General features: G+C 46.2%; 2 protein-coding genes across 2 annotated transcripts; both read right to left on the bottom strand.

Annotated features, from left to right (window-relative positions):
• Positions 1-2: 2 nt before the first annotated feature.
• On the bottom strand, positions 3-6165 carry acp6 (acid phosphatase 6, lysophosphatidic). The gene is made up of 11 exons (XM_037487782.2): positions 5877-6165; positions 4450-4675; positions 4229-4357; positions 3495-3625; positions 3287-3366; positions 3110-3197; positions 1362-1494; positions 949-1049; positions 746-841; positions 482-647; positions 3-401 (listed from the first exon to the last, which is right to left on the bottom strand). Exons 2-11 carry the CDS (start codon positions 4666-4668, stop codon positions 267-269), a joined length of 1278 nt encoding a protein of 425 aa, XP_037343679.1. The 5' UTR covers positions 4669-4675; positions 5877-6165; the 3' UTR covers positions 3-266.
• Positions 6166-8691: 2526 nt separating this feature from the next.
• On the bottom strand, positions 8692-10118 carry gja5a (gap junction protein, alpha 5a). Its single transcript, XM_062565220.1, has one exon. The coding sequence runs from the start codon at positions 10054-10056 to the stop codon at positions 8893-8895; it is 1164 nt and encodes a 387-aa protein (XP_062421204.1). The 5' UTR covers positions 10057-10118; the 3' UTR covers positions 8692-8892.
• Positions 10119-11381: the final 1263 nt, after the last annotated feature.

Below are 11381 nucleotides of genomic sequence, written 5' to 3'. Positions count from 1 at the left end.
AAAACATCAGAGCCTTTGTTAAGTGCGTTCAAACCAAGTGGGATTCACGAAGCATGTGATGTCACACAGTTTGGTAAAATTATTTTACACTTATACTTGTCAACATGCCAGAACCGGGACTGGGACGTTTCACTGCCTTTGTTACACGGAGATGAGAAACTATGACATAGCAGCCTGATGCAAAACATGATGTGATCCACAAATTGCTTTCCCTGGAAGTGGTGGCCGGATGGAGTGAGAGGAGGAAGTAGACCTGTGCTGAGGGTTCAGGGTTCAGTCGGCCCCTCGGTGCCGTTACACCGCGAGCGGTGGACTTCGGAGCTCAGTGAGTATGCGGAGAGGACCTGCTTGAACTGCTCCAGGGGGCAGTAGACTCCACTGCAACCCGGTATGAGTTGATCCTGGAAAGAGATAACCACCGTGAACACAACAAGGGAAGAAATGTCAACGCTCATGAAATAAACAGACGGTCAGACCCTACCTGGCCTACGTAGGACACCTTAACAAAGGGCTTGTTGGTCTGCCGGTGTTGGTGCAGCTCTACGGTGATGTCAGCGGCAAATGGTGGCCATTTCATGTCAAAAATCCCCAGAGCCATCAAACACGGAATCAAAGTGGTATCGTGTGCAGAGTACAAAAACAGCTTCCTGATGGAGAGAGAATGTCAACAGAAAGTTTGAAAAGGACCAAAACCAAAGTGAAGTTGGTACAAAACAAGGTGTGTGTCCATCCAAGAGGGTCCAACCTGTCTGCCTCTGATAAGGTGCCCTCAAGTTTCCCCTCAATGTTGGTTAACAGCGAGTGCAGGAGGGGTCCCACACACAGCTGCAAGTTCACCATGCTAAAAACAGAGCAAGATGTGGAGCTGGCCTGTGTACAGAAAACGTTTTCCTTCTTCTCAAAAGCCCCCCCCCCCCCCCCCCCCGGGCGGACATGGTGTAGTCCAACCTGCTGTTGTGTTCATAGACATGGCACATCATGTCCACGGCTCTCTGTTCCACTTTGTTCTTCCAGGTGCCCAGCGCTGATGGACAGGGCAGGCCGTGCGTCTGGCAATGCAGAGAGATGACCGTCAGAACAACCTCTGCAGCTTAGCAACACAAACCTCACAAACCTCGCTTTTGTCTTGTCATGAAACATTTTGCCACCGTCACCGGGTTCTACCTTCATCGTAGTTTCCCCCCCCCCCAGCTTACAGTAAAAGCCTGCTGACTCTGTTATTTTAGCTTATTAAAATGGAAGCCATCTTGCATAAGCAGCAGCTTGCCAGGGGGCCGAGTCCTCCTAATAACACCCTGTAGGCTGATGGCTTGTGGTGAGACCGGATAACGGTCACATGAATGGTGACGCGATGGTGTCACCTCTCTGGCGACCATGTCGTCCCTAATGAGGATGAAGTCGATGCGCTGGTGAGGGGCGATGCCCAGCGCGCTGTGGACACTCTGCAGGTCTGCTGCGATGTCTGGCAGGGTGGAGGACTCTGCCCAGCGGGGGCTGCACACACAGACACAGACACAGCGGGACGACTTGTCAGAGGCATCTCAATTCTGGATGAGTTGGGGGATAGCGAGTGGTACAAGTCTTGTGTAAAGAAAAAATAGAATATAAAATGATATTATATATATATATATACACTCACCGGCCACTTTATTAGGTACACCTGTCCAACTGCTCGTTAACACTTAATTTCTAAGCAGCCAATCACATGGCGGCAACTCAGTGCATTTAGGCATGTAGACATTGTCAAGACAATCTCCTGCAGTTCAAACCGAGCATCAGTATGGGGAAGAAAGGTGATTTGAGTGACTTTGAACGTGGCATGATTGTTGGTGCCAGAAGGGCTGGTCTGAGTATTTCAGAAACTGCTAATCTACTGGGATTTTCACGCACAACCATCTCTAGGGTTTACAGAGAATGGTTCGAAAAAGAAAAAACATCCAGTGAGCGGCAGTTCTGTGGGCGGAAATGCCTTGTTGATGCCAGAGGTCAGAGGAGAATGGCCAGACTGGTTCGAGCTGATAGAAGGGCAACAGTGACTCAAATAACCACCCGTTACAACCAAGGTGGGCATAAGAGCATCTCTGAACGCACAGTACGTCCAACTTTGAGGCAGATGGGCTACAGCAGCAGAAGACCACACCGGGTGCCACTCCTTTCAGCTAAGAACAGGAAACTGAGGCTACAATTTGCACAAGCTCATCGAAATTGGACAATAGAAGATTGGAAAAACGTTGCCTGGTCTGATGAGTCTCGATTTCTGCTGCGACATTCGGATGGTAGGGTCAGAATTTGGCGTCTACAACATGAAAGCATGGATCCATCCTGCCTTGTATCAACGGTTCAGGCTGGTGGTGGTGGTGTCATGGTGTGGGGAATATTTTCTTGGCACTCTTTGGGCCCCTTGGTACCAATTGAGCATCGTTGCAACGCCACAGCCTACCTGAGTATTGTTGCTGACCATGTCCATCCCTTTATGACCACAATGTACCCAACTTCTGATGGCTACTTTCAGCAGGATAATGCGCCATGTCATAAAGCTGGAATCATCTCAGACTGGTTTCTTGAACATGACAATGAGTTCGCTGTACTCAAATGGCCTCCACAATCACCAGATCTCAATCCAATAGAGCATCTTTGGGATGTGGTGGAACGGGAGATTCGCATCATGGATGTGCAGCCGACAAATCTGCGGCAAACTGTGTGATGCCATCATGTCAATATGGACCAAACTCCCTGAGGAATGCTTCCAGCACCTTGTTGAATCTATGCCACGAAGAATTGAGGCAGTTCTGAAGGCAAAAGGGGGTCCAACCCGTTACTAGCATGGGGTACCTAATAAAGTGGCCGGTGAGTGTATATAAGTGCTGTCAAACAATTAAAACATTCAATCACAATTAATCACATTTATGCCATAGTTAACACTTCTAAATGTCCCTTCATTAATATTTTTCCATAATTTTTTCTCATTTTAATGCTCTTATCAACATGGAAAAGTGGATTGGCTTGATTTATGAAAATAAATCATTACATCGTTATTAAAATGGGTTTGCATTAACGTCGTTTAACTGACAGCACTAATATATATATACACACAAATTACATACAATACCCTGCAAGGATTTTCAGCAGCTGGCATCCGTGGTAGTTCGGGTAGAGGATTTCAGAACCGGCGTCCGTAGTGAATATAGGGACCGGTTCTACATGTAGAACAGGAGATTGCGAAAGCTGATCAGATGAGATCCAGGAGAAAGAATAGCATCTTGCACGTGTGGCTTTCTAAAACTACCTGTTTGTTTTTGCAGGAAGAGCCCTGCTACTAGGCACCTGGCGGATTCAATGGTCCTCAGAATGTTTGTGGAACGCACACTGAAATTGAAATACAGGTCATGGACTGAAGCCAACTCACGCAGCGCTTAAGAGCATCATGCATCATGCCTGTCGTGTGGAGGAAAGTGCAATGACCCCTGCTAGGCCTCACGATTTGCAACACTTACTAGACCTCGGCCGGGCTAAAGGTGGAGCTGAGGAAATGGGTCTCCTCAACGTACGTCGTCCTCAGCCTCTTGCCCAGCTCGTACAGCTGCTGCATGCCCACCGCGGTCAGCTGACCGGGGAACGTGCCACCCTGCCAATTGCGACAAACAGGATCAGGATTTATCTTTTACTCACAAGCGTGGCCTAACACACACACACAACACACACACACACACACACACACACACACACACACACGGGGATGGCAGGAGTCCATATTGTGGGATTTAGTTAAACCCAGTGAAGTAAACCTCTTTAGTAAAGCAGCTAACTCAGCGTAGAAAGCTACTCTCAAAGTATCATTTCTATGGGAAGAGGGCGGCCAACATGCCTCGCTGGAGAGAAAGCGCCACGCACAGTTCAGCAGCGTCACAGAAAGGCGTTCAATGACCGCTTTGAAGGCATTTGTGAGGCTTTGTAATGAATCCTGGAGGCCACTAGAGGGGGGGAGGGAGGTTTCTAAACCACAAGGTGCTTCAGATCAATGAAGCAAAAAAATAATTATCTGAAAATGTACTAGTAATTTAACAAAGTATTTAACCCGAAATCACCAGTTAAATTGCACACAGGCAATGAAATGACCATTAAACCTCAGGCCTTTGACAAAGCATATATTAACTTTGCCACATTACAAGTTAAAGTACAGTAATGGTTGAACTATGGCAGATTGCTCAGTGTCACAAAGCCCACCTACGTTCAGAACGTTCTTCCGATAGCTCTCTTCCACTGGAGCCGGGGGCCTTGGGCCCCCATGAAGGTCTGTCACTTTGTAGTTGATTTGGGTGTGTGCCGGAGGCTCCAAGAGTGCTGGCACCCATTGGACCTTGACCCATCATAGAATTAATATACAGAGATGATGTAACATTAGGTCATTCTTACTTAACGTACTTAACAATCTGGTAAAAAAAGTTCTACCTCCATAACACCAGGTATCGACTTCAGCGGCGTTCGTGCACCATGTCGGAACAGGACTTGAACCAACTTTAGGTCGTAGGGAGAAGTAGGATTCGCATCAGCAGAGGTGCAACTGGAAACCAGCTGGTCCGATTCAGCTTGCTTCTGGGACCACAGCATTGAACCAAAAGCCACCGACATCGAACCTAGAACACTTGCTTTGGTCCAAAGTTTCTTCATGGCTGAACTGGGAAATAAAAAGACACGTTGCATTAGTATCTGAATGAACTGCTGCCGCCGCTTTACGGTTCATGTGACAGGGAAGATTAAGAAGAACTTGTTCAAGGACTGTAACATAATCACAAACAACGCCGGTGCATTAATTCTGTAAAGCGGCCACTTACTGTTTAGAACAAGTGACATTCCTCACTGAAAAAGCTCTGACCTTGTCTTCACATTTTGTAGAACTAGTTCCATTCCCTTGGCTCACATTATCTGGGTGAACCAAAGTGGATTTGTCCTCTACCTCCTCTGCTACTCAGCTATGCTCATATCACATGACAAAAAGAGCATGTTACCTGTTTTTTATATTTTTATGCAAACACACAGATTGCTGGGTATTTTATTACACTTTCGGATGCACCGATGTCGATATTGGGCGAATACTCACTCAAATATCTGGATCAGGGACAATGAAGCTGATCTATTGAACGCAATGTTTAACGACTACATAGGTGGTATAGTGGAATTTTACCATCGCCATGTTTAAGGATTCAAATAGAAATCAAGCTATAGCGATAATAATAATAATAATAATAATAGATAAATACATTTTGCATGTATAAGTGAATAGAGTATATCAATTAAACCACCAAAAAAACTCCATTTAATTACTTACATTATGACAATTCAATGAAATGTAAATATTCAAAATAATATATCCTAATCTAATGTCAACTTTTAGTACATTTAGGATACACAGATGTCCACAATTGGGGGGTAATATAGAACATGGATTTTTAAAATGACCATTTAAGGCACTTAATAGTATAAATACTACCAATAGTAATGTCAATAGGTAGTAGTTTTTAACCCTTGTAATCATCGTCAAATACAATTCGATGCCCACTGTACACGCTCCTATCCACCTTGCTCAGGTATGGAGCAACGTGTACAGAAACACACTGGGTCCTTACAGCTGACGTTACGTAACTTCCTCTCAAAGAGAGAAAAGGAAGTAACCGCTGCATTGTGATATCTACACGCACGAGACTAATTGAATATGCAGCATATAACTTTACCGTTTTTTTTTGGAAATGCTTATAGAAATTTCTTAAACTAAAGTAATTATTTATTAATAGAAAACAAAATTAGCTAGGACTGGCGATAAATGGTCAACCAGTTGTAACAACACCATTCTAGAGTTAGTAAAAGCATAATGGACGAACCTGTGAAACAGCGTTACATCCAGTAAAGCACGTCGCAGGCGAAAGGATCCACGTAACGGTTCTTTTTACACTCGCAGGTTTCCTCACTCGCGAAAATACACACAGAGATCTCAAAACTCCCCCTAAATACCTGACCATTCACCCCATCTCAAATCAAACATTGCGTCACTTGTTTCAACACGAAGCCGTCGCTGAATGAAGCGCGTTGAGAGAACACCTTTCCACGCAACACTAGCTCCCGTGTTAGTGGCGTGACAGGCGGAATGAAGCTAAGTTAGCCCGCTAAGCTAGCGACTTACTTTCTGAGGCGCAGGTCTTTTACTTCCCTTAAATTATAAAACGCGGCGCTAGGTGAATTATATGTTCTCTTGACATTAAGCCAAACTCTCCACCGCCGCTTCAAGTCGATGTCATGTCGGGAACTGTAGGGAAGTACATGGCACTGTACGGTGAAAGTGTAGGGGATGTTTGTGTGAGGGGAACTACATTTCCCAGCGTGCACCACGGCATTGGTCTTTTTCTTCTTCTTCTAAAATAAAAGGTGGGAAACATGCGTCGGGGCGCTACTGCCATCTACAGGTTTATCTGCAAAATAAGAGTCCTCAACAATTTTTCTATTTATAAAATGAAAAATAAATAAAAAAACAAGATCTGAGGCCCCATAAAATAATGTTAATGTCCAACAGTTTTAAACAGTGGGAACGGTTTTACATTATTAAGAACCAAACAATGCAAAACTGTTAATTTAATTCATTTTATTTGATTGGTCGGATCATTCGAGCTTTTGAACTAGTCGTCAGATTATTTCATTTGGTACAGTAATGATGACCCACCCGTGTATAGTAAGAGGGTAAGATTACAGATTAAAATCTAAAAGAAATATCATATTGACAGCAATAAAATAGTGAGGAATATCTGCTACAGTTCAATGCATTGTGGATGTTAATTCTACCATACCTATGACAATATAAAGCCCAGAGTAATGATTTGGCTGCTTATGGTTAATGGTTAAAATGGTTTTTCGATTCATTTTTGATAATTATCACTTCTCCCACCAAATATTTCCACTCAACATTAACCCAGAGAAGGGACATTCAAATTATATTTAAATGGGACTAAATGTGTGTCAGCACTGAATACCATTGTATTATTGGGTTTACAGTTGTGTTATTAGTCTTTTGAACAACCAAACCAATGGGAGTGGTATAAGGACTGCATTTGTAAAATCCCTTTTGTAGTCAATTAATAATAATAATTATTATTAACAACTAATTCAAGTGCTTTTCGACGACAAGCAACTTTCCAACATCCCACTCAGTTGTACTGATATTCGGTCCGATAATACCTCCATCAGGTACCATAAAACAGTGCCTCAGCTTTGCCCATCGTTGATATACAGAGAGAATATTTTATTGGCAATGTGATACTTATTCCGGCTGCAGCTCTTGAATATAATCTGCGTGTGGCATGATCTCATCCAGTGAAATTAAAACACGGCTAACTTTGTAGAGGTGAATGTGATCTGCAACAAACAAATGAAAGGTCAGCATCTACTGGAGCTCTGCTTTCGACTCAGCTTGTGACGAATCAAGTTGGATTCTAGCACTCAGCTTCCTGGCAATGACGGCGAGACAGTCTTAGTTTGTGTAAATACTGCACATCCCGCCCCCAGTCTGTCCTCTGCGGGTCCTGATGAAAACAGACTGAAAAATCCATGTGGTGATACTGATATAAAACTGCAGGAAACCTGTCACATACGTATGTACGCACATGTTTCACCGTATAATTTAGTTCTTAGCAATTCTTTTAATAATGACAGGAATTTCTGTGCTGTGTTTTTGAGTGTGAGGTTAATATATCAGTAACAAAAATCAGAACTTGCTTTAACCACACCCCTTAAGGACAATAGAGCAAAATGTACAGTTGACGATGATTGCATGAGTGAAATAACAAAAACAAACAAAAAAAATGATTTTTCTTGTTTTATGTGAATTTACTGTGCAAGATTAACTTAACCAACCTGTATATTGATTTTGCAAGACAACGGAAATGAAATGACATACATTAAAGATATCAACCGGAACATGCAGGACGGGTTTACTATTTACATCAGGACAGAAAAAGTGCAATATTGCCACCTAGTGGCAGGATCTCCTCACATCAAAGCAGGACCTCCTGTTTTCTCTTCAATCAGCTGGAAAGGGAGCATCTCAAGAGATGCACACATTGGCTCCTGTCACAGAACTAAGGAACACAGTTTTAGTCACTTTCTTCTAGATAGTAAAGGGATTAATCATGAGATACATTTCATGACCTGTGTTGTGGGATCAGGTTAGCAAGTCAACAGATGACTTAATCTAAATGTACAGTCTTTATAATAGCTTTTTCAATAGATTTGTATTAAAATCATATGGACTATATTTCACTTTGCCGTGACCCCCATATGCTCTGCAAAAAAACCCCATCTAATTGATATTGTGGCAAGCTTCACAGTTTATTGCATATTTAGTCCCTGTTGCCTCACAATTTCTCATCTCATTCAGTTTGCTCCGGCAGAGCAAAACTATTGTAATTCATTGAATAGTTGAGGCATGATCCATACGTTGCTTTCCAAGCAGTTTCCCTTGGTCATCTCACTCCAAGTCATTTTCAGTCATTTCTCTTTTCAAAAATATCACTTTATTTTTTGCTTAAAAAAAAAAATCTTTTCACTAAAACGTCAATATGCAACAGTCAGGTATCCTGTTACCCGGTTCTCATTTAGAAAATATTTTTCTTTAGCAGTTTGGTTTTAGGAAACAGATCTTTTCCCCCAAGGACCTCTGCTCACAGAGCTCACACAAGTCCACACGAGTCCTCCGACAGACCTGTGCCCCTCCCTCCGGTGAACATCCAGTCCGTCCTCTGTGATCATGGTTCCAAAGTGAACCTCACGCTTTTGACCCCTTCCCTCACAGGCAGACTCCTCTTTGATGCGTCCTGAACGTTCTGTCCCTTCCCCCTTTGTGCTTTGAGCCTACACTGCCAGGTCATCCTGGCGAGCCCGGCTGCTGGTGCCGCTGGTCTTGCTCAGGCGGCGTTTGTCCTTCACGTAGCCGGAGTGCAGCAGCGGCGACGGGGAGCAGCTGAGGGGCATCTCTGGGGCCACGTGGTCGAATCGCATCCTGGTGAAGTCTTTCTCGTCCTCCAGGTCGTCGCAGCTGTGATGCCGCTCCGTGGCCAAGTTGGCGCAGTTTTGTTGCAGCGCCATCCTGTTGCTGAAGGGATGCGAGGCCATAGAGGTCATGGGGCTCATGGGGCTCGAGGCCGCCAGGCATTGGCTGAAGTCAGGCGGTGGGGTGCAGGAGGCTGAGGGCAGCGGGGGGCCGTTGGGCTCCAGGGCCGCGGACGCCGCGGACGCCGCCGCCGCCGTCGCCGCCTTTCGGCTGCCCTCCTGCATCCTCTTCTTGCGCAAACACCTCGTGGCGCTCTTCCAGCCGAGGTGGTAGAGCTCGAGCACGGAGAGCAGCAGAGACACGGCGGCCACCACCAGCATGAAGACGATGAAGACGTTCTTCTCCGTGGGCCGGGACATGTAGCAGTTGACGGGGTTGGGGCAGGGCCACGACTTGCACAGGTACAACGCCCTGAGGAACACCCCGTAGATCATGTACTGCACCACGATGAACGTCACCTCCATCACCGTGCGGATCATGATGCTCAGGATGTACGTCTGCAGCAGCGCTCCTTTCAGGCGGACGCGCCCGGTCCCGTCGGATGACACCATTCTTCCGCTCGCCTTCTGCTGGAGGTACTCCTTCTCCCCGGCCAGGTCTTCTCCTCCTTCCCCCCGCTCCTCCCTCTCCTCCTGCTCCACCCGCCGCTGCTTCTCCTCCCTGCGCACAATGTGCATGGCGTGGCCCATGTAGATGAGGGACGGCGTGGAGACAAACACAATCTGCAGCACCCAGTAGCGGATGTGGGCGATGGGGAAGGCGCTGTCGTAGCACACGTTGGTGCAGCCGGGCTGCTGGGTGTCGCACAGGAAGTCGCTCTGCTCGTCGCCCCAGGACGACTCGGCCGCCGTGCCGAGCACCAGGATGCGAAAGATGAAGAGGACGGTGAGCCAGACCTTCCCGACCGAGGTGGAGTGTTCCTGGACCTCCTCTAGGAAATTCCCCAGGAGACTCCAATCCCCCATCACTGCTCACAGGGCCCGAACACACACCTGGGACACAAAGACTGGAGCGGGAGGAGAGAAAGTGCGAGGGCAGAGGGTGCACGGGGGGGGGGGGGGGGGGTGGAGAAGGGGAAGTCACTGCAGGGCGGGGAGAGGTGGAGGATGAACTGAGCAGAGAGGAGGGTGGAGGGGAGAAAACATGGACAGTCAGTCATAGACGAACGGCTCCAATACAGATGCATGCAGATGAAATGACCTGAGTGTGCGGGGCATCATATAAATAGCATCTCTGTCTGTGAATTACTTGCGGGCCGGACAATGGGGCATGAGAAGAACCACTTTCCCATGAGCGAGAGAGAGAGAGAGAGAGAGAGAGAGAGAGAGGGAGTTTGAGAGTCATTTCAAAGTAAATATTGAGGTTGTTTAAAGAAAAAATGACTCAATATTACAGTATGTGTGGGTTTACATTCCCCCCGTGTCCAATTCCAAATGATGTTTGACTGACAGTCAGTGTCACAGGCCACCACGGGGCAAGTCAAAGCTAGGAGACTTTGTCCTTTAAACGCTGTGACCCAGCCTGAGCTGATCCCGCCTGTGGCCCCGTGGCCCAAAGACTTCACCAACAACGACAGCTTTGATGTCCACTGTCCTCTCTGCGACAATGAAAACCTTCAAAAAAAAGAGCGTCAATCCAACACATGTGTGTGTGTGTGTGTGTGTGCGCGCTTTCACCTGCAGCATTAGTAAGAGTTTGGGCGAGACCCAAACATGGCAGTGACAGGCTGGCGAGTCTCAGCCAATAATGACCCTATAAGGCAGCAGACCAGACAGCTTTATTAGTGCAATAAAGTGACCCCTATCATTGGGGGGGGGGTTAAGAAAACCCATCAAGCCCCATTGAAGGGCCGCCTCTGACCTCCGAATGCACCACGTCCCTCTGCCTGCCGTCAACTTTTTACTTTAGCAATTTGAGATCCAAGCCAGATTAATTAGAACATACTTTAAGGAGGCCTGAAGGTAAGTGCTTGACAGGTTTTTCCAACACGTCACACATCTGAAGTTACTGCCCCACTTGGCAAGGTTATGGAAAACATTCCTCAAAAGCCGCGTGTCGAGACAAACTGTTATTTTAATGGTGCGCCATGAAGGATATACAGTGTAATCACTACAATCACAGGCGTGTGAAAAAAGCCAAACACTGAGTTAATATTCTCTCTTACCACCTATCAACTCCCTCCAAGTGTTTTCCACAAGCAGTTCCTCCCATTGTGCAGTCCACCGCGCCGGGCTTTGACTTGTCTCACTGACACTGACACTAGTTATGTGTGAGAGAGACAGATGGTCCC

This window comes from Pungitius pungitius, chromosome 10 (genome assembly GCF_949316345.1).
Source record: "Pungitius pungitius chromosome 10, fPunPun2.1, whole genome shotgun sequence".
NCBI classification, from domain to species: domain Eukaryota; kingdom Metazoa; phylum Chordata; class Actinopteri; order Perciformes; family Gasterosteidae; genus Pungitius; species Pungitius pungitius.
This window is presented reverse-complemented; position numbering and strand designations above follow the sequence as displayed.